This window comes from Bos indicus, chromosome 27 (genome assembly GCF_029378745.1).
Source record: "Bos indicus isolate NIAB-ARS_2022 breed Sahiwal x Tharparkar chromosome 27, NIAB-ARS_B.indTharparkar_mat_pri_1.0, whole genome shotgun sequence".
In the NCBI taxonomy this organism is placed as follows: Eukaryota; Metazoa; Chordata; class Mammalia; order Artiodactyla; family Bovidae; genus Bos; species Bos indicus.
This window is the reverse complement of record NC_091786.1, coordinates 19734533-19758181: the sequence shown is the minus strand read 5'-3', so window position 1 is coordinate 19758181 and position 23649 is coordinate 19734533. Positions and strand designations below refer to the sequence as shown.

Here is a 23649-nt window from a genome sequence, read left to right as displayed (position 1 = left end):
CACACTTACCAAATTTAAACTGCTTTTTTATTTAGGCCACTTTAGAGCTCAGAAATATAGTACAATCTAAATGGAAACAATTATGTTGTTAAGAATACTCACGGGGCAGCCTACCACTGTACAACTTCCAAGTCGTATAAGAGACGTCCTTCACTGTACTCAGTCTTCATGACACATTCCAAACACCGGTTGCTCCTGAAGCATGCCACCCCAGGACCACACATCTGACGTCCTACCAATTCAACTGCCATTTATTTAATGGACCAGTCTCTTTGACATTGCTTTTGTCTGCAAGAAGCTCCTTGTTATGCTCCTGACCAAATCATAGCTTTCAGTAACTGGTAATCAGTTATCTATAACTAACAGAAGTTTTGTACTGTATAGTGAATAAATATTTATCAACTTCAGCCCTCTTTACCCTTTGATGGGGAGGGAGGAGTCAGTTTTCTGAAATAGTTTCAAGTTAGTTAAAATTGCAAATCTCCTAAATTATCTTCTTTAATTTTGAAATGCCATTGTATATAGACTTTTAATTCCTGTTGGTTTTTTTGTTTTTTTTTCCATAAATGGAAGGGAACACCCACCATGTTGAATTAAACTTGAGTATGAATTTAGCCTGCCTTGAAAACCAAGCTAAAACAGCAACATATTTTCCAAATGGAAGTCTAAAATCTAATTTATCTGTTATTTATTGTTGGCTTGATTAGCACTGGTAAGTAGGTTTTGAGGCCCCCCCCTCTGTGCTGGCACTGTGGAATCGTGTGAAGGGAGGGTCAGCAAGGTTGGCGTCTTCTGAGGTCCAGACCCTCAGCTTGTAGATGGCCGTCTTCTCCCTGAATCTTCACGTGATCTTCCCTCTGTGTGTGTGTCTATGTCCAAGTTCCCGCTTCTTATAAATAAGAATTCCAAAATTATTGTCCTAATACCACCATTAAACAATTATATAATGGGAACATAAAAATAGACTTGAACAAATGGAATGATATATAACATTATGACACATTCTGGGATAGGATGATTTAATATTGTAAATTTGAGCATTCTTCTCCCAAATAAAATCTCTATGCCATCATAATCACAACACAAAGTTTTTATGGAAGTTGACAAGGTGATTTCAAACTCCATCTGGAAGAGAAAATGTATAATCATAGTTAACATGAAATCAATGATGGGGGCATCCCTTGCCCAAACAAATAACAAAATATACTATAAATCCATCAGGAAGCTTCCACAAGCTTCTTATCCTCATCCATCAGAGGGCAGACAGAATGAAAACCACAATCACAGAAAACTAACCAAACTGATCACATGGGCCACAGCCTTGTCTAACTCAATGAAACTATGAGCCATGCCGTGTAGGACCACCTAAGACGGGTCATGGTGGAGAATTCTAACAAAATGTGGTCCACTGGAGAAGGGAATGGCAAACCACCTCAGTATTCTTGCCTTGAGAACCCCATGAACAGTAGGAAAAGCCAAAAAGATAGGACACTGAGAGATGAACTCCCCAGGTCGGTAGATGCCCAATATGCTACTGGAGACAAGTGGAGAAATAACTCCAGAAAAAATGAGACGGAGCCAAAGCAAAAACAGTGCCCAGTTTGTGGATGTGACTGTTGATGGAAGTAAAGTCCAATGCTGAAAAGAACAATATTGCATTGGAACCGTGAATGTTAGGTCTGTGAATCAAGGTAAATTGGACCTGGTCAAAAAGGAGATGGCAAGAGTGAACACTGACATTTTAAAATGGACTGGAATGGGTGAATTTAACTCAGATGACCATTATATCTACTATTGTGGACAAGAATCCCTTAGAAGAAATGGAGTAGCCCTCATAGTCAGCAAAAGAATTCAAAATGCAGTACTTGGGTGCAATCTCAAAAATGACATAATGATCTCTGTTCATTTCCAAGGCAACCATTCAATATCACAGTAATCCAGGTCTATGCCCCAACCGCTAATGCCAAGGAAGCTCAAGTTGAATGGTTCTATGAGGACCTATAAGACCTAGAACTAACACCAAAAAAAGATGTCCTTTTCATCATAGGGGATTAGAATACAAAAGTAAGAAGTCAAGAGATATCTGGAATAACAGGCAAGTTTGGCCTTGGAGTACAGAATGAAGCAGGGCAAAGGCTAACAGAGTTTTGCCAAGAGAATGCATTGGTTATAGCAAACACCCTCTTCCAAAAACACAAGAGATGAAGTTACATGTGGACATCACCAGATGGCCAACACTAAAATCAGATTGATTATATTCTTTGTAGCCAAAGATGGAGAAGCTCTATACAGTCAACAAAAACAAGACGGGGAGCTGACTGTGGCTCAGATCATGAACTCCTTATTGCCAAATTTAGACTTAAACTGAAGAAAGTAGGGAAAACCACTAGACCATTCAGGTATGGTCTAAATCAAATCCCTTATGATTATACAGTGGAAGTGACAAATAGATTCAAGAGATTAGATCTGTTAGAGTTCCTGAAGAACTATGGAGAGAGGTTTGTGACATTGTACAGGAGGCAGTGATCAAAACCATCCCCAAGAAAAAGAAATGCAAAAAGGCAAAATTGAAAGGCAAAATGGTTGTCTGAGGAAGCCTTACAAATAGCTGAGAAAGAAGAGAAGTGAAGGGCAGAGAAGAAGAGGAAAGATATACCCATCTGAATGCAGAGTTCCAAAGACTAGCAAGGAGAAATAAGAAAGCCTTCCTCAGTGATCAATGCAAAGAAATAGAGGAAAATGATAGAATGGGAAAGACTAGAGATCTCTTCAAGAAAATTAGAGATACCAAGGGAACATTTCATGCAAAGATGGGCACAATAAAGGACAGAAATGGTATGGACCTAAGAGAAGCAGAAGATATGTTGTCAGGAAGTTTGGAAAACTCAGCAGTGGCCACAGGACTGGAAATGGTCAGTTTTCATTCCAATCCCAAGGAAAGGCAATGCCAAATAATGTTCAAACTACCACACAGTTGCACTCATTTCCCATGCTAGCAAAGTAATGCTGAAAATTCACCAAGCTAGTCTTCAACAGTACATGAACCAAACCAAGAACTTCCAAATGTTCAAGCTGGATTTAGAAAAGGCAGAGGAACCAGAGATCAAATTGTCAACATCCATTGGATCATAGAAAAAGCAAGAGAATTCCAGAAAAAGCATCTACTTCTGCTTCATCGACTACACCAAAGCCTTTGCCTGTGTGGATCACAACAGACCAACAGACCGTGTTTTCCCTTTTTTTTCATGGAATGGGTTGCAATTCTGTCTATCTGTTGCCTCCCCATCACCTTAGCTGTCTGCTGTCAAGCCTATCAGGGAAGTCACAAAGTTCTCGCCTCCAATTTTCTGAGCTTGAGAGGAGAGACTTTGGGGGCAGCCCAGCCCTGTTGAAAAGCTTTCACAGGTAGTGATTTCAACAGTGCTTTGTAAGTAACAGGTAGAGTGCAGGTTCAAGTTTGACTTTGGGCTGCCTTGTCTATAAAATGGGGCTGATACTAACCACACAGCGTCCCTGGTTGGGTGGTTGTTGATATGAGCAACAAGAAATGTGTGGTGAGGTTTCTATGCTCTGTGTGGAGCGTGGTGTGCTCCTAACAAATATGATTTTCCAGAAATTGATGGTAGAGTACAAAATTCAATAAGACATATTTCCTGCCCTTGAACTCAGGAAAAAGCAGGTGAAAGAGGTGAAGCCGGATTCACAGCTCAATCGTGCATTTTGTCTTGGCTGCTATGATATCACAAAGGATTCACACTGGGGAAGTGCTTGGCCCAGCCAGGAGGAGGTAGGGTCTGAGCCGAGCCTTGTAGGATGAGTGGTGAGAGGGCTGGCAGGTGGTAGAACAAGGAAGGGGACTTTGGGGGGCCAAAGGGGAAGCAGAAGCCTTGGTGCCCCCCTCTCACCCTACTGGCTGGCCCGAGGGTGCTGGGAGCCCGCTGTTTGCATGGCAAGCAGGCCAGGGAGCAGTGGGTGCTGAGAGAGAGAGCTGGAGAGGCCTGACCGGGCATGAGAGGTCTGGAGAGCCTTTGGAGGGGGTTAGTTGGGTTAGTGTGTGTGTGTGTGTGTGTGTGTTTAGAATTGTATTTGGAGATCAGTCTAATAGCTGGAGGAAGTATGGACTGAGGGGCAAGACAGAGAGGCAGGGAGACCAGATAGGAGGCTGTGGCCACTTGCTGGTGACACATGGTAACGCTGTGAGCTGGGGCAGAGAAGGAGGGATGATGGCCAAGAAGGGCGGCCTTGGTGCAGTCAGTAGGGCGATGAAGCAGGCCTGGGAGGGCATGGAGTGAGGGAAGGAGGTGGAGCCGGAACCCCAGGCTCCAGCCCAGAGTGATGAGCCAGTGGTCAACTTCTCAGAGTCCCGCGGGAGGCCCTGGTGCTGTTACTTGGATCTCTTTTCTGGCACAGTTCCTCCTGAACACCTAGTTGAGTCTTCTGTAGGGCAGTGGGGCTTCTGCTGCGTAAGAGAGGAAGGAGAAGTTTCTCCAAACCCTCCAGCAGAACCCCGGGGAAGCAGCTGGCCTGCCATGGGACCCTCTGAAGGCAGAGCAGCCTACCCCCTGGGAGTCCCAGGGGGCTGCCAGGTCTCAGCTGCAAGGGAGGCTCGCGTCCAGCAGGTACAGGGCTGGGTGCGGAGTTGGGACTTCCGAGGGCGATGGTCTTGTTGGTGAGCGCACGGAAGAGACTTGCTGGGAATGAAGAAATATATGCAGGGGGCATTTTTTTACAGAGCATCACGGCCATACCGAGCTGGTGGGACAGCGCTGGTGACATCTGGACCATTCTGGTTAGATGAGACACCGCAGGATTACGCCGAGCCTTCTCGAAGTTGGTAAACTTGCTAAAACGCGCGGGGACCTCGAACTGGCCGAGTGACTTGTAATTGACATTTCGCTCTCAGCCTCGGGAAAAAGCGCAGAGCTTCACGGCTCCACCAGGGGGCAGAAGAGGTCACATTACACAGATAGAGAATTAAAAAAAAATCCCCAAACTTTTTCCTAAAATTTGTGTTCTTCCTCCTGAAACCGAATCCTCCAGCTGCGGCGTCCCAGGCGCCCGCCCCTCGCCCGCCCGTCTCCTGGCGTCCCTGCCCTCACCCTACGCTGTCCGCGCGCCTCCAACCCGCAGTCCCCAGCGCCTCCGCCGCGACCCCTCGCCCTCAAGATGAAGATTTGGTTGCTGCTGGGTCTTCTGCTGATGCATGAAGCCCTGGAGGATGGTGAGTGGCTCTGGGTGGGCGGCATCCCGGCTTATGCCCTGACTTTTCCCCGGGTCCCCTATCCCCCGTCGTCCTGCAGGTCTTCCTCCCGGCTCAAGAGTCACTTCCTGCCCCGTGCACCTGCCCCCCTCCTAGGGGGATCCCCTTACCTCCCTCTCCTCACTCCCCTCGGAACCCCTGGAACAGTGGCAGCTGGCCCGACCCCTTAGAATCCCAGCCAGAACGGCTCCAGCGCTGCTGAAAAGCCCCGGGCAGCCGGGAAAACTGAATATCCCCGGGCAGCGCCTGGTCCAGCCCCCAGTGTCAACGTGTCGGTCTGGGAGGTGGCGCAGGGCGGCTGATCGCTTCCAGCGCGCGCGCGCGCGTGCAGCGTTTGCCCCGGGGTTTTTTGCTGGTGAGGCGGGGTGCCACCCAAGCTGAGCCTTTTGCAAAAATCGAAGGGTCTTCCTCCCCCATCTGCAGCCCTAGATGTGTTTCCTATACCAACAGGAGCTTAAATCCTGCAAGATATGCCTAAGTTTTACAACATATTTCTGGGTATCAAACCTTTTCCCAAACTTCTCAAAAACCCACAACTGTTATGCTTTTGATCTGATTGGAGGGGAGGGGATGAATCAAATGGGTTTTTGGACAATATGGGGGTCCTTGTGCCACTGCACTTTTTTGAATGTGTGCCTGTTCTGAGCCCACCCTGTTGTGTGGACCCACAACTACAGGGCCAGACTGTGTGTATGCATTACTGGGAAAGATTGAAGGCAAGAGGAGAGGGGAGGACAGAGAATGAGATGGTTGGATGGCATCACCGACTTGATGGACATGAGTTTGAGCAAGCTCCAGGAGTTGGTGATGGACAGGGAAGCCTGCTGCGCTGCGGTCCTTGGGGTCGCAGAGTCAGACAGGCCTGAGGCATTGAACAGACTGAACTGATTGTTCTGTTTCTCCATCTGTTATCTATGGTTCTGTTGGCATTTAATTGTTTGGGGAGGTCTGTTGTTTTTTCATTGGAGTTCATTGCATCTGGTACATCCTGGTATCCTGAAATTTCCCTTAGAATTCTGCTCTGCAAGTCACTATTTTTGCTAGTTTGGGTTGAAAAGCAGCTTTTACGGTTATGCAACCTTCGGCTGGAGCCAGCTCACCCTAGCTCACATTTTATCCACTACTCAGTCCAGACCAATTCCTTTCTTTCCCCGTGACACTAGAAACATTTGCCAGAAAATACCACACTTTGGTTTGCAAAGTCTAAAATGGTTGTGGACTTGAAGTTGAATGTGAAGCTCCTTAAGCCTAGAGCCTGGCTGGATAAAGAGTAGGCAGAGCTTCTCTTCGGGGGTGGGGCAGGGGTGGGAGAGCAAGTCCTCTTTGCCTACGGATCAGTTGGCTTGAGTAAAATGTAATATTAAATTGCTCCTGCCAGGTCCTTGCCTGTGATCCCTGAAGCGATGGGAATGCAGTATTTGGTATCACTTTTTGAATAGGGCAAGAGATGGTCAGACAAAATAATTTCAAATGGCCCATTCATTGGGTTACAAGTTCACCCAAAATGGCTGCTGCAGAGGTTCAGGAGGCTGGGTCAGCCACTGGTTCCTGAATCTGTCCTGGCTAGGGTGTGCCCAGACCATGATTACAAATAGCTGCTTGAATCTGTTAGCATCCGTTTAAGTCAAATATAACTCATGCAAACAATATAGATTTATGAGATAATCAGAAAAAAATGGCACACAGACTGAATATTTTATAAGAAATAATTGACGGATTTTAGGTGTGATGATAGCATGGTGGCTTTGCTTTTAAAAATACAGTATAAACTACTTATGAATAAAATGTTGAACACATTATTTTTAGGGAGTCCAGGGAAAGATTTATTTTTAGATTTGTAATATGAAGGCATATATGTATACAAAGAGGAAATGTAAAATAGTTTATAATCTGATGATTTCACTTCTGTTTGGTGTCTTTGTTTTCCATCTTTCTGCATGAGAACTGAATGAATTTCACCTGTTTCTAGACTGGAGCGTTTAGCTATCCCTGTTTTAAAGTACTAGTATTTGTCATGCCATAGAAATGTCATTAGTCTTGGCTCAAGGAAAAAACTGACCAAATTCCTGAAAATATGGACTGTGAAAAATATTAATGTGCCATTTCACTTCTTGAAAATAAAATACAAGTCAGTAAATATTTCAATATAGTTATTTCTATGTTAATGAGTAATTTTTGTTAATCATAAAAATCTGGAAAGCATAGAGATACATAGAAGAGAAAAAATGTATCATTTCTTTTTTTTTTTGGCTTTCCCCCCCTATTTTAATGTATATGTACATTGTTGTTTTTTAGTCACTAAGTCGTGTCTGACTTTTGTGACCCCATGGACTGTAGCGCACCAGGCTCCTCTGTCCATGGGATTTCCCAGGCAAGAATACTGGAGTGGGTTGCCATTCCTTCCTCCAGGGGATCTTCCCGACCCAGGGATCGAACCCAGGTCTCCTGCGTTGGTCCTTTAATTTTGAACACATAATTAGAAAAGTAAGTCTGCTTCTGTAAAGTATGTAAATTTCTCTAAACCTTTATGTTGTCTAAAGTTTGAGTTATCGTGAGGCTGGCTGGGACCAGGGAAAGGTCCCTGAGAGTAGCCTCGGCGGGCAGTCCTTCTGGTGCCAACCTCTGATTGACGGGTCGGGGTATGGTGCATTACTGGGTCAACCCAAAGTACAAGCTGCAGGCACGGGCCCTTGACTCAGCTTCTCCCACCGCCTTTCGGTGTGGTTCATCACTTCTAGGAGAGGCTTCCAATAGTAAAAGGATTCCCTGTAAGCGTTTAGTGGGTGTACATCTGCTCTAACCCAGCTAGGTTGGCCTGGCCTAATTCTAAAATGCTTTAGGGACTTCCCTGGTGGTCCAAAGCTTGCGACTCCCCTTCCATTGCAGAGGGTGAGGGTTCTATCCACCATCAGAGAGCCAAGATCCCACATGCCTCGGGGCCAAAAGAATAGCCAAAGCATAAAACAGCAGCAATATTGTAACTAATTCAATAGACTTTAAAAAATAATGAGAAACTTTTTAAACACTTTAAATTTTTAGAAGTAATATTATTTCTTCTCATGAAGACTAGGAGCTGGAAGGGTGTGTCACTTTCGTAACATCGAAAGTGAGGCATGAAACAGTTAGATAACAGCCCAAGATTTTACTGAGAGCCAGATGTGGCTCACCACACCCCATCTTCCGTATTTATATGGAATACGTGTCATAGTGTTTGTTGATATGGTGCTGCTATTTTTACATTAAAGAGTACAAGATCACAGGTACTTAGCAACTTTTGATACTGCATATTTTATCCAATGTTGGGAGCAAATAATGAAGTATAAATACTATAAAAAATATGCAGTTTGTCAATCTCATGCCAGACCCTCGATTGATTCTAATTAGATCTTCAGTCTAACGTGGGTTTATTTTTGGTCCTGTGAAGGTTCTCTTTCTGAGAAAACTAAAGAGATTCTTTATAATGTGAGGGCAGTACAGCCAAGTCTCTAAGAAAGTTAGGGGGCCAACACTGACAATGATTATCTAACCAGGACTCTATCACTTTTGTGACTCAGTTTATTCCTTGGGAAAAGAGTAAAATCTAGTTCAAAAAGCCTTACAATGAAAAAAGAATCATAAAAATTCTCATTGTTTATGAGTGCAAATAATGAATGTTTTGAAGCATTTAGGATCTTAGCCTACATGTTTAGCATCCAAAGTCATCTCTGACCCTTAGAGATAAAAAAGAGATAAGTTTAATTTTCTTTATCATGACTCTAAGTGAATGGACATTCCTCATACTTTGTGCACCCTTCTTTTAAAAAAAAACAAAAACTTTTTATTTTGTATTAAGGTATAGTCAATTAACAATGTTGTGGTAGTTTCAGGCAGACAGCAAAGGGACTCAGCCATACGTATCCATGTATCCATTCTCCCAAATTCCCCTCCCAGCCCAGTTGCCATATAACATTGAGCAGCGTTCCCTGTGCTATGCAGTAGGACCTTGTTGGTTATCCATTTTAAATACAGCAGTGTGTTGTACACCTTTCTATTAAAATCATTCTTTTGGGTGTTTATTTATGGATCTGTTTCTCTGATGTGATAAACTCGTTGAGGTCAGGGAAAAGAAAGAGAGAAGTTCGGGGGCCATGCAGTGCACCGGCCAGAGCAGCAGGAGGAGCTCAGGGATGGATGGCTGTCCCTGAGCAAGGCTGTGAAGACTTTACCTAGTGGGGCTCGTTGTCTAATGGAGTGGACGGGTAATGAAGAAAAGGCAACATTGCAGGAGCCGACAGTGGATGTTAAGAATCAGCGATCAGGGTGTTTTAGCTTCCTAGACTTGCTGTACCAGAGCACAAACTAACATACTCCAAGTTCATTCTCACCCAATTCTAGGGGCTGGAAGTCTGAAATCAGGGTGCCAGCAGGGCCATGCTGCCCCCGAGACCCTGGGTCAAAGCCTCCCTTGCCTCTGCTGAGCTTTGGCTGCGGCCGGTGATCCTTGGTGTTCCTTGGCTTGCAGCCACGTCACCCTAACCTCTGCTTCTGTTGTCACATGACCATCCTGTCCCTCGGCGTGTCTTCGTCTGGCATTGTCCTCTGTGTGTGTGTCTCTTCTTCTAAGAACACTGACATTTTGGATTAGATTTTTGTCCCTAATGACCTCATCTTAATTGATGATGTCTGCAAAGATCCTACTGCCTAATAAGGTCACATTTACTGGTACCGGGGGTTAGGACTTCAATTTTATCTTTCTGGGGACACAGTTCACCCTGTAAGATGAGGGAAGAGGATGCGCAGGGATGAGGAGGGCAGCGTGGGTAGGAGGGTCAGAGGCCGGCTGAGAGAGCGGAAGCAGGGGCTGCACGTCTGAAAGAGCCCTGAAGCCAAGGGAGTGGGTGTCCCGGTGGTTCGTGTGGCTGAAGGACTTGAGGTGTAAACCGCCTTGTAGGGCTTTATTCTAAATTAGATGCAAGTCACTGGAGGGTCTCCAGCAGAGGATTTATGGTCTAATTTATATTTCCAAAGGTTAGCATGCTTAGATAGAAGTCAGGAACTTGCATAGGGGGCTGTTTTAATAGTCTAGGTGAGAGTGACTTGAAACGGGGTGGTTGCCATGGATGCAGGGAGGAGAGACTGGGTTTGGGGTCTATCCTGAGGGCAAAGCCCAGAGGATTCACTGCTGGAATGGAGGTGGCTTTGGACAGAAAGAAGAGAATAGTGTGTGACTCAGAGTTTTACATCCTGAGCCACTGGGTGAGTAGAGCTGCCATTTACGGATAAAGGCACACTGAGGGAGGAGCCAATTTGAAACGGCATCTGGAGTTCAGTGCGGACGTGTCCAGCTTGAGACACCTTTTACCTTCCGAGTGGCAGTACGGAGTAAGCAATGGAATATTCAGATCTGGGTTTAGAGGCGAAGTGAGGACAGGAACAAGGGAACTCTCAGCATAGGAATGCTTTTAGTGCCAAGGGGACCGGGTGAGGCTGCTTAGAGATGGAGTGTCATTAGAGATGGGGAGGAGTTGTGAGGGTTCAGCCCTTTAGACTCAGATCAGGCTGAAAAGGAGGATGAGTGAGTCTGCCAGACAGAGAAGCAAGACAGCGCCATGTCCTGGGAGCCCAGCAAATAGAGTGTTCAAGAGAGACTGCTCATTTTGCATTACATATAAATATAGGATCATTATGTTGTATACTGCAAACTAATGGAGCTTCCCTGGTGGCTCAGTTGGTAAAGAATCCACCTGCAGTGCAGGAGACCTGGGTTTGATCCCTTGGTCAGGAAGGGAATGGCAACCCACTCCAGTATTCTTGCCTGGGAAGTCCCATGGACAGAGGAGCCTGGTGGGCTACAGCCCATGGTGTCACAAGAGTCAGACATGACTTAGTGACTACCACCTCAAACTAATACTCTCAATTGAGCTGTCAATTACATCTCATTTTCAAAAGTGGGATAAACTGTGTTCTAATGGATGCTCTGAAGAAAACATGTTTTGAGCTAAGGTTTTTTTATCCTGAAAGAGAAGCATCTAATTCTTAGAAGTTGCTCTTTTAAGAAAGCGGTACTTTAAGCAATGATCCGGAGGGTATTTTGGAGTGGGATTCCAGACAGGGTAAGAAAAAGAGGCTCTCACGGTTCTACATTTTCATCTCCATACTGTCATTGCCTTCTCAACTGCTCAGATTTGTTCTTGGAAAAGTATATGTGTGCCTATGGGGTGTTTCATGGGGAATGGCAGAATGAGAGTGGGGTACTCAGTTGATACAGCTGGTTGGGGGAGCCCCTCAGCTACCCAGCAGATTTATTGTGTGGAGGTTTGGGTACTGCTCTTGGGTCAGATCTTCCAGCCCGTGGGGAGAGAGAAGTGAACAGTGACAGGTCTTTCATGTGAATGGCTGTGTCTACACGAGTCCATGTCAGGGATTCTTCTAAAGAATTTATTTTCTCCTCTCAGACAATCTGATCAAATTAGAGGTTAATAGTCAGGTCACCTTCACTGAATAAGCTTTGATGGCAATCAGTCCTCAGCAAATGCTGAAGAGCTACGGTCCTTTGTCCTGCGTCCCTCTGGCTGTGCAACGCTCATTCATTTTGGAGACTGTGTTGACCAGCGTCTCCTCACTCGGGGATTGAAATGTATGCCTTGGAAAAGCATGCCCAGCCCTTCCAGAAGGGTTGTGCCCTCATCCCGGGCATCGGGTTCTGTTTGACTTGGAACTCCTTGTCAAAGCCCAGGACCTAACAAACAAAGAAACCACTTAGCAGTGCTGTGCATGCGATTCATGCAAATAAAGCGAAATGCTAATCTCAAGTGAACTGAAAGCCACAACACGAACCAGAGAAGACGCAAGACCTGGTTTTTCACTGACTTCTTAGTAACCTGCGGTTAGCCGCTTGGCGTTGGTGAGCTCAATTTTTTCACCTGTAAGTTATGGAAAATGGTGAGCTTCTCTGCCTCCATCACAAGCTTATCATGGAGTTCACCCGAGACATTACAAGACAACCACAGAACAACAGGCAGCTGCTCACTGGCACTTACTTACTGTGAAGGCTGGAGATGCTTTTCCAAGGCATACATTTCAATCCCCGAGTGAGCAGACGCTGGTCAACACAGTCTCCAACACTAGTCTCTCAGCATTTTAAACATTTAATGCCCCAAACAATCCCCGAGATAGTCGTTATTACCATATACTTCTCAATTTACAGGTGAGGAAACCAGGAGGGTTACTTCCTAATGTGACACAGTTGGAAAGTGAATAATGGCTTTAGGACCTGAAGTCTATAATGATATTTAATGGTTTTTAAAAACTTTTATCATTTATTACTCTATAGAATATACCGTGATCTCAAAAATAAAATGGTAATGAACTTTCACTTTTATGTATCTGTTACTGAACAGGGTTCTTGGTCTTCTCCAAGCAATGGAAATTGAGTAGAGGTCAGACAGAAAATTTAGGCAGGGCTTTACTGGGGCTCCTGCTGCAGCAGGGAAAGCGAGAACAAACAACGTTCCCTTGCTGACTGGTTCCCTGAGGAGTGGGGGGTGGTGAGGGAAGGCGTTAAGCTTGCTTCTTACATGGGCTAAGGGTAGGGTTGTGTCAGGGGTTGGCCTGGGAGGTGACTGAAGTGTTTTGCCCACCCCTTCGGTGGTGTTTGGGCAGGGGCCATGCACAGTACTCTGCTTTTGCTCTTCAAAAGTGGCATTTGGGTCTCTTGGGTCTCTTTGTATCTTTTGCCCAGAATTTGTCCCAGCTGGGCATGCATGCATGCAGTTATTTTAGGCCCCATACAGTTTCTTTGTATTTTGCTGCTCAAGGAGTGAAGAGGTGTGTCCAGGTTCAAGCATTGTATCACTGCACAAAGGGTTCCAGGTTCCAGTCTGTCTCATCCCCCACCCCAACTCTAGGAGACTTTACACCCTTATTCTTAAGGAGTAAGGGGCTGAAGGTCTTGTTTGAAACTGCTTTCTGCTGGATGGGGCCGCAGACCCTAGCCTACCCCTAAGGTGTAGAAGTTCCTCACTGACAGTTCAATGACCTCTAAGGACCTGGACCACCCTCCACTGGAATGGGCTGAACTCCTTGAGCCATCATGAGCCAAACTTAAAACCGTTAGCGCATGGAAGAAACAAGTTTAACCAGAAGGTTGAACAAACAAGGGCTAAAAGGAGAACAACAACGATAGCCATTGAAAGGCCTAGAAAGGGAAGGAACCAAGTTAACTTTGGGCTGCCTTAACCGTTAACCAGACAAGGAAGGCAGTATCACGCCTGCCAAAATTATGGAGCCAATCTGCCTGGGCGTCTATTTCCTTAACATTAACTTTTACCTGTCCTGTTGCACTGATCCAAATGCAGCAGGAAGCAATAGTTACCACATTAACTCTGCCTTCTTCTGCCAGAAGTTACTTGAGGCCCAGATGATTGTCAAGAACCACATCGGCTAAGGAAACAAGAGGTCCCAAGTCCCATTAAGGCTTCTCATAGGAGCCCACCCATGGCCTCATTTACTCATCTGTTGACGGTGCCTGTCTTCTGAGTAGGTGTCTCAGATCTCCCACTGGTTCACAGGTGTATTGCTCTTCTGTTGTGACCTGTGGGGTTTCTGGAGGTAAAACCTTTAGCCTGGACGAGTGTACCCAACTCAATATCCCTTGCAGTTTGACAGCAGTGGAGTGGCTACAATTACTTTGTAGGGACCCTTCCATTCTGAGAGTAGTTGATCTTCAGGGGACCCATCTTTCCAGGTTTTGAGAACAACGTAGCCCCGAGGTTAATTTCTGAAGACTGCTCTTTCCTCTCTAGTTTTCGTGGGAACTGGCAGTGTCTCATGGATGTAGTCCTGGATCGCCTTCTGAACTTGTCCTCGATTAATAGTCTATCTCAGGGCCTGGTTCAGGCCTCCACCCAGTAGAATGTCTGCAGTAAGAAAGGGCTTCCCGGAGATGATTTCAAATGGGCTAAAATCTCAGACCATTCCTGGGTGCTACGCAGACCATGAGGAATGCAAGAGGAAGCAAGTTGGTCCAGGGTTCATGAGCTTCTTGGCAGAGCTTTGCTAAGGATTTCTTTAACGTAGGGTTCCTTCCCCCTACCTTCCCTGAAGACTGGGGGTGCCAAGAGATATGTAACTTGTAGTCTGTCCCCAGGGCTGTTGTGAGCCCCTCTGTGATTTGGGCTCTAAAAGAAGGTCCGTTATCACTCTGGAGGGACTCTGGAAATCCAAACTGAGGAATTATTTCTTTTAGAAGAAACCTACAGACTTCCATACCCTATTTAGATCTGATGGGGCAGGCTTCAGCCCATCCTGTGACATTATCAGTGAACACCCTGAAAATACTTATATCCTGATCATGGGGCATTTGGGTGAACTCTAACTGCCAGTCTTCTCCCTGGAAATGTCCCTTGGTGTTGGATTGGCCTGAGTGACGAAGCAGGGATTGGATGGGTATGTGGGTTCTTGGTGGCACATGAATCACAGGCAAGTTTTACTTGTTATAGTGTTCTTTTCAGCTTTTTCCCTGAAAAAGTCTTTTCCATCAAGGGCTGTAGTGCATCCCTCCCGTGGGGGTGGCATCAGGCAAGCTCTTGGTGAGTTTCCGTTGTTGGGCCTCGGGGATTAGAACCTTATCCTCCTTTTTATGCAGCCTGCACTTCCGTTCTCATAGCCCCATTTCTCAACGTGTTCCTGCTCCTGTGGGGGATCCTGGGGGAGTCTAGGGAGTTCAGGGGGCTAATCATTAGAGCCAAAACTTGTTCAAGTTCCTGTAGGTGAGTGGCCTGTTTTGCAGTTGAACAGCTCTGCTTTACCATTGCCCCCAAAGATCCCTCCCTCTGATGGTCCCCACAGTGGGTTACTGTTCCCTGGGTTGGAAGCTCTGTGTGTGTGTGTGTGTGTGTGTGTGTGTGTGTGTGTCTTAGGCAAAGTCATGTCCAACTCTTTGTGACCCCATGGACTACAGCCCACCAGGCTCCTCTGTCCTTGGGATTCTCCAGGCAAAAATTCTGGAGTGGTAGCCATTCCCTTCTCCAAGAAACCTTCCAATCCCAGGGACCAAACCGAAGTCTCTCACATTGCAGGTAGATTCTTTACCATCTGAGCCACCAGGGAAGCCTTTTATGGGGAAATTTTTAGCAATTAACTTTTCTCTTTCTTTCCAAATGGCAGCATGAGCATGTAGCACGTGGAACCCGTATTTGGAGTCAGTAAACATATTTAATTTTTTATCCTTCCCTAATTGTAAAGCTCTCATTAATGCAATTAGTTCAGCCTTCCGAGCTGATGTGTGGGGTGGCAGGGCCTTGGCTCCTATTCTATTCATCTAGATTAACTGTGGCATACGTGGCCTTTTGGGTTCCTATTTCTACAAAACTGCTGCCATCAGTAAACCATCTGACCTCAGGGCTGTGAGGAGTTTCACCTAGAAGATCAGACCTACTGGAGTAAGTTTGTCCTATGGTCTCCATACACTGATGTGCTAAGTCTCTACTCTCCACTGGGAGTTTCTGGGTTTAGGGTTTCACATATCTTTAAGGTGGGCTTCCCTGATAGCTCAGTTGGTAAAGAATCTACCTGCATTGCCAGAGACCCCAGTTTGATTCCTGGGTTGGGAAGATCCCCTAGAGAAGGGATAAGCTATCCACTCCAGTATTCTTGGACTTCCCTTGTGGCTCAGCTGGTAAATAATCCACCTGCAATGTGGGAGACCTGGGTTCAATCCCTGGGTTGGGAAGATCCCTTGGAGAAGGGGAAAGGCTACCCACTCCAGTATTCTGGCCTGGAGAATTCCATGGGCTGTATAGTCCATGGGGTCGAAAAGAATCAGACACAACTGAGCGACTTTCACTTTCACACCTTTAAGGTAATATTGGAGGCGTCCGTTGGAGGGGCCTGGTATCTTGTTAACCCTCCTCCAGTTAACCAGTGCGTCCTTTGACCTCTAGGGTGTCAGGGTCTCTCCATTCAAAGGCACAATGATATTGAGAGTCTAGATAAAGAGAATTTTTTTTTTTTTAATGCAGCTTTGAAGTCCAGATTAGAAATACTGGGCATTTCCTGGACCTTGGGGAGGAAGGTGTGCAATTTTGGCACCAGTGGGTGAATAGGAATGACGGCTTCACTCACTGCTCGTACATCTTGAACAAACCGACACTCCCCGTTAGGCTTGTGAACAGGGAGGGTCGAGGTGTTGCAGGGGATTGGCCGCGGCTGATGAGCTTGTGTTTTAGGAATCTGCTGAGCAGCAGTTGGATTCCCCTCAGGGCCCCTCAGGCTTTAAGGGATATAGTTGCTTCCAGAGGTATTTTCCCAAGGCCTTAACCTTATATTATTAGCGGGGGGATCACATTTTGCCCTTCCTGGTACTGAGGTATCCCAAACTGCAGGATCCATCTGTTCTCTCATGTCTTGCCATCAATATTTTGATGCCCAACAGGTGGGTCTTCTAGGGCTACTGATAGATGCATTCTCTGCTCGGATTCTTGACATCCTCAGACTTCACCCTGTCCTAAAAAACATACTGGCTCCTAACTTATTCAGCAGATCTCTCCCAAGGAGGAGGACAGGGCATTCTGCCATATATAAGAAGGAGTACTAATAATCGTGCTGTCCTGGAGTTTAGGTTGAACACTATACCGTAACAGGACTAACCCTCCTTTCTTGTACTGCCCACGTGTCTAGATTACAGAGAAGCTCACAGATGGTTACATAGGACCTGAACCTTTCTCAGCTACTGACTGGTAAAGTAAGGGATATACTTCTTATGTGGGGTTTTAAAACTCTTCAGTCTGCTCCTTTGTTCTATAGGACTGTTATTCTCCTTGTGTAATCCAGCAGTTATTGTAACAGTGCCTCATAAAAAGGACTTAGGAATTTATTCAAGAAATGGTAACCAGAGCAGTCTATAACCTGTCATACTATGCGGAACAGTTTAAAATATGCTTTAACACAGCTAGGTAAACAACTGTATATCTGATATCTGAGCTCATAGCCACCTTAACTTCATTTTTTGTCTAAACAAATCACTTTTACACTAAATGGGGAGGCCACCAGCTTGAACAATCATCCTAAGACAGAATAATAGTTTTTGATGGAAAAGTCTATTAGATTTCTTTCAACAGAAAAGAGATAAAGGATAGGAAACTTCTTTGTATCTTGCATTAAAGGAGCTGGAAAATGATTTTAAAGATTTTAGCAGTCCACTGTGGCTCTTTTGCCTGTGTGTGAAAGGGCTTCCCTGGTGGCTCAGATGGTAAAGAACCTGCCTCCAAAGTAGGATTCCTGGGTTTGATCCCCAGATCAGGAAGATGCCCTGGAGAAGGGAATGGCAACTCACTCCAGTGTCCTTGCCTGGAGAATTCCCCGGACAGAGGAACCTGGTGGGCTACAGTCCATGGGGTCTCAAAGAGTCAGATACGACTTTGTGTGGACTTAACTGTAACTACTAATAATAGACCTGATCCTGCAGGCAAGAGTTGACACCTTGCCTTAGGCCATCCATCAGCTCCTGTCATGGTTGGAGAGGAAGCCGGCCAGCCAAGTCAGAACAGAGAAGTGTCTGCAGGAAATTCAGTTCTGCCTGCCTGCCAACACCCGAGGCTAAGCTGGAGTGATGAAGATGGATGGAGTGGAATCTGGAGCCCGGCAGGCGCTCCAGCCCCGTTGGTTAGTGTGCGGGGAGTTCTCATCCAAGAGATTGGAGCTGGGCCGGTAGGGGTGGCTCCTCTGGCACCCCCTGGGGGTGCTCAGGACCTTCCCCCCTCCAGGTCCCCTCCTGCTGACAAAAGGTGCCCTGGTTTGGGCCCAGGCAGCTTCTTGGTGGTCTCTCCAGCCTTCTCGGCCCTCCAGGGTCTCCTGGAGGTGGTGGGTGAATCAGAGAGGCCAGAAGCCGAGTTTCCTTTCTTAGCCTCTTGCCCTTCCTGGCCTCCTTCCTCCCTTAAGTCTCAGCTGGTGCAGACCTTGAAGGCCTCCTCTGCCAAGGTTGACAGCGGGGCTTGGGGCCCAGTCTCAAGCTTTTGTAATTCCCTCCAGGTATCAGGCATAGGTTGGGTGATAAAACGCATGGCCAGTGGTTTCCTCCCCTCTGTGGACTCAGGGTCCGTGTGGGTGTCCTTCCTGAATGCCTTTGTTGCCTGGCTCAGGAAGACTGCTGGGTTTTCGTTTTTTCTTGTGCAACCTCTTGGACCTTACCATAATCTACAGGTTTTACCATACTCCTTTTCATTCCTTCTGATAGACAAGTAATATCATGTCTCATCCTAGCTACGGCCTGCATGATCTGCATAGTCCCGGTGTGAGTTGTGCTCTGGGATGGCATTGCCACCCGCCTGGTGGATTTGGTGACCAGTGTGAACTGGGGGCCAGGAGGCCAACTGTGTGTTCCCTGGCCTTTCTCAGTATATGCTCTTTTTTATCCGAGGTACAACAGTGGGCCAGAATAACCATGATGTCCTGCCAGGTGGGGGCTTCCCAGGTGGGGCTCAGTGGTAAAGAATCCACCTGCCAAGCAGGAGATGTGCATTCAATCCCTGGGTCAGGAAGATCCCCTGGAGGAGGGCAAGAAAACCCACTCCAGTATTCTTGCCTGGAGAAACCCATGGATAGAGGGGCCTGGCGGGGCTGTGGGGTCACATAGGGTCGGACACGACTGAGTGACTAAGCAGCAGCAGGCTGCCAGGTGAGAGTGAATGCCAACGTCAGACTGGCAGCTTCATCCCTCAGCTTGTCTGTGTTCTCTGAGAACCTGGCAAACCTCTCCTCACAGAATAACCCGATTAGTTTAGGATCTCTATTTGGGAAGTTCCAGGAGCCCTTTGAAGCACCCCAAAGTTAGCTGGAGGTCAAAAGAACTTTGTATTTGACCTTGGGTTAGTCTGTCAGAAATTTTTAAAAGTTTTAAAGCACCCAATCAGATAGGATCATAGGTATCTGTGAAGCAATGCTTATTCTGTGAGCTAAGATGGGGGAAAAAATTTTTTTAAAGTAGATACCGATCACTTAATGGCATAGAAACTCACACAGTCTGATATCAAAAGGAGTACGCCAGGAAAACATTGTTCTCTTATGAGAAAGAGAAGCCAAATTCAGTCCTGCATAAGCCTACTATTAGAAAAATCCGTTTACCTGATTAAACTTAATCCAACCTTAGGAGACTCTGACCACATACAAAATTCTTTTCTCAGTGTTCCTCTTCTGCAAACCTCCTGCCATTTCTGTAGTCATACTTTGTTTCTTATTCTTTCCCCATTCAGAAAAGTGAAAAGTGAAAGTCGCTCAGTCGTGTCCGACTCTTTGTGACCCCATGGACTGTATAGTCCATGGAATTCTCTAGGCCAGAATACTGGAGTGGGTAGCCTTTCCCCTTCTCCAGGGGATCTTCCCAACCCAGGGATTGAACCCAGGTCTCCAGGTCTTCCACATTGCAGGCAGATTCTTTACCAGCTGAGTCACAAGGGAAGGCCAAGAATACTGGAGTGGGTAGCCTATCCCTTCTCCAGCAGATCTTCCTGACCCAGGAATCGAACCAGGGTCTCCTGCACTGTAGGTGGATTCTTTAACAACTGAGCTATCGGGGAAGCCCTCCCCATTCAGAAATAGCCAAAAAATCATCCTTTTTTCTTTCAACAAAATACATTTCTATTCCTCATACTTTCTGTTCTGAGATATACATCCTATTTTCCTTAAGCAACCATGAACTGTCTGCTACATTAGCATTCTATGGGTTCCATCACTTCATGGGAAATAGATGGGGAAACAGTGGAAACAGTGTCAGACTTTATTTTTTTGGGCTCCAAAATCACTGCAGATGGTGACTGCAGCCATGAAATTAAAAGACGCTTACTCCTTGGAAGAAAAGTTATGACCAACCTAGATAGCATATTCAAAAGCAGAGACATTACTTTGCCAACAAAGGTCTGTCTAGTCAAGGCTATGGTTTTTCCAGTGGTCATGTATGGATGTGAGAGTTGGACTGTGAAGAAGGCTGAGCACTGAAGAATTGATGCTTTTGAACTGTGGTGTTGAAGAAGACTCTTGAGAGTCCCTTAGACTGCAAGGAGATCCAATCAGTCCATTCTGAAGGAGATCAGTCCTGGGATTTCTTTGGAGGGAATGATGCTAAAGCTGAAACTCCAGTATTTTGGCCACCTCATGTGAAGAGTTGACTCATTGGAAAAGACTCTGATGCTGGGAGGGATTGGGGGCAAGAGGAGAAGGGGATGACAGAGGATGAGATGGCTGGATGGCATCACTGACTCGATGGACGTGAGTCTGAGTGAACTCTGGGAGTTGGTGATGGACAGGGAGGCCTGGTGTGCTGCAATTCATGGGGTCGCAGAGTCGGACACAACTGAGCGACTGAACTGAACTGAGGTTAGTAAAGGACACCTCGAGGTGGCACCAAACGTCTTTGGTTTCTCTCTAATAACAAGACAGAAGGGGGAAAATTTAGACCTGTTCAGCAATAATGTCCCTAATATTTTATCTTAGTTCAAATGGCCTGGGTATTCAATGAATTCGTATCATTTAACTTAAGTTGGTTTCAACTTACCAAAATTTGGAGAGACTGTTTTAGATGGATATTTCCAAAATATACTTATTGCTATAGAGTTTACTAGAGTTCTTATCCCAGTTACACTTACTTAAAAATTTAATCGTATCAGGTTGACTTCCCTGTTGACAGATTTCATAACAAAAGCAATATGCACTTACTGACTTTCAGTAGCCCTAGGTACAATAAAAGTACTATACTTAATGTCGATCACTCTAAAGTCATTAGAGTGTATTAATGAAATCCATAAGCTTAAGCTAGCTTTAATACCAGATATTAATTAAATATTGAATATTTTCCAGATCACATGAACCCAAAATTTTCTGGTGAGCCTCTTCTGTGTTTCTGAGAAGGTATTTAAGTGCTTAGTTTCCTTGATGCCAATTAAATGCAGCTCATTTGCAAGTTGATTTTTACATAAAGACAGAACCAGAGATCTCAGTGTTTTCTTGCTTGAACTGAAAATGCGCCCCCCCCCACCCCGCCTTTTTCCCCTTAGTCTGGGAGACCACAGATGAATCAGATAGTTCCTGAGAGCTCAGGCAGGAATAGTTGCAAATGCAGAGGAAGGGACATTGCAAGCTCCTGTCTTTTCTTTTTGTTCTTTAAAAATGCCACCAAGTCACCTAAGGCTGGAGTCTCCAGCAGTGTGGGCTGTTTGTGGGCACAGTGGAGAACTTCAGCCTCGAAATACAATGTCAGCAGAGAATTCCAGGAGAAGTTGGAATTAACTTCACAAACAAAGACCCCAATCACAAAACTTAAAGACACAAACTAGAAGCTTGTACGATGGAGGGGGCGACGGGAGTGCAGGGGTGAGGTCTTAGGGAGGAAGACAGAGAAGCTGTGTTCAGTGGTCCCGGAGGTGCCCAGAGCCCCTCCCAGATCGGGACAAGTACCCCATGTTGAGTGTCTCGAAGTCTGTTACCAACCAGGGTTTTTGGTCTTCCCCAGTTGATAGAAACTGACTAGAGACCAGACAAAAAATTCAGGCAAGGCTTTACTGGGGCCCCTGCTGCAGCAGCTGGAAGTGAGAACAGCAGCAGGTTCCCTTGCTCACTCGCTGCCTGTGGAGGTGGATGGGTGAGTGCGTTCCTTGTACAGGGTGAGCGTAGGGGTGCATCCAGGGGTTGGGCTGGAGGGGTAGCTTAGGTGTTTTGCCCGCCCCTTAGGTGGTGGTATGTGCAGGGGGCATGCGCACTGCCCTGCTTTGGCTCCAGGTTCTTCAAAAGTGGCTTTTTTGCTGCCTTTGTATCTTTTGTCCAGAACTTGTCCCAGCTGCCCACGCACACGGTTATTTTTAGTCCTGTACAGTTTCTTTGCGTTTGGTTGCTGGAGGGGAGGTGTGTCAGATGCAAGCATTGCAGCGCGGCTGCTGAGGGCCCCAGGTCTCAGCCGGTCTCATGTCTACAATGTAAATTCTTATATTTTTTAGGCCTTTAGAAAATATTTACATAGTCATCCTGAAGAGTCATATTCTTTAAAAAAGCTAGACTTGGAATTGGGGAGTCACTCAGTCCTAGGGCTTCTCCGTGGGGCCACTAGTCTCCTTGACCTTAGAGTCATCACTGTCCAATCATGGACCGATTCCACAGTCAGACAGCTGGATAGATGGATGGGGCTCTTTGGTCAAGAGGTCAAATGATTTTTCAGGGATGATAGCACATATTTAAAGGTATACTGATAATACACTGATCAAATGTTCCTGAATAACATCACCACAAAGGATCTGAGAGGCTTAGAATCAGGCAGATTACATGGGCTGCCTAAATTCTCTGGAATGTACACACAATTGTTATTTCTAATACCTTGACTTCCTGTTACATGATGAAGAAAACACCCCAAATCAGATATCAATACAGAGGTCCCTGACTCTCAGAGGCATAGTGTGGCAATGCCTGCAGGGCACAGATGGCTTGGGCAGCATAATGGTAAGCTTTTATTTTCTGCCTTAAGAAAAAGACAGTGACTTTCACCTATTGCAACACTGAGGCTTATGCTTCACAATTGCTATTGCTGCACTAGTGTATTTCTGTAGGTCTAATATGTTCCCAACAATTACACTTTTCCTTCTGGGAGGCTGTGGAAATGTGTACATGGGCGGCCCTGCCCACCCCCATCCGTCATGAGAATCCCAGGGTAAACATATGCGTAGGGTCTGGAGAAGTCTTGACAAACAGCAGGTTCAACAGCTGGTATTGGGGTGTGCCTTGGAGATGAAGGCTTAAGGGCACAGCTCTGTTCCCTGGAAAGACGGAGAAAGCACAGCAGGGTCCATGATCCAGAGGAACGAGAGTGGAGGAAGGATGGGGAATAAGAAGAGTCTTGGATCCGGGATAAGGAGAGGTGAACCTGGAGTCCTGGATGGGACAGTGGGTTCAGAGCAAGGCAGCTGAGCCCAAGGAAGGCAGCGAGCCGAGGAGCAGGATGTTGAGCCCAAGCTTGCAGTGGGGTCAGTTCCAGAGTCTGGGCTAAGCTGAACCAGGAGTGGAGGTCAAAGGGCTCCTGTTACAAAAGGCAGCATGCTGAAGAAGCCACGTTCATCATCGCACAGTTGAGTCCATGTCAGCTGAGTTTTTGGTACAAATCATCCCTGGAGTTTCAGATGGTAAAGAATCCTGCAATGCAGGAGACCCAGGTTTGATGCCTGGGTCAGGAAGATCCCCTGGAGGAGGGCATGGCAACCCACTCCAGTATTCTTGCCTGTAGAATTCCATGGGCAGAGGAGCCTGGAGGGCTACAGTCCATGGGGTTGCAAAGAGTTGGACACGACTGAGCGGCTAGCACTTTGAACCCTTTCATAAGTGCATGGCTCCATGCAGCGCTCACCAACTGCACACACCCACGTAAGCAGCCCGCATCC

The 23649-nt window shown here is 46.2% G+C and overlaps 1 protein-coding gene and 1 long non-coding RNA gene across 2 annotated transcripts in view; one reads left to right on the top strand and one right to left on the bottom strand.

Annotated features, from left to right (window-relative positions):
- Positions 1 to 40: 40 nt before the first annotated feature.
- LOC139180152 (uncharacterized) lies at positions 41 to 5529 on the bottom strand. Its single transcript, XR_011564462.1, has 3 exons — positions 5371 to 5529; positions 4749 to 4931; positions 41 to 1125 (listed from the first exon to the last, which is right to left on the bottom strand). It is a non-coding gene; the product is annotated as an uncharacterized lncRNA (long non-coding RNA).
- PDGFRL (platelet derived growth factor receptor like) overlaps positions 5024 to 23649 on the top strand; it is a 75628-nt gene continuing 57002 nt past the window's right edge. Inside the window, exon 1 of the mRNA XM_019953588.2 lies at positions 5024 to 5221. Within this exon, the coding sequence (XP_019809147.2) occupies positions 5167 to 5221 (55 nt within the window). The 5' untranslated portion in view covers positions 5024 to 5166. The remainder of the gene's footprint in view (positions 5222 to 23649) is intronic.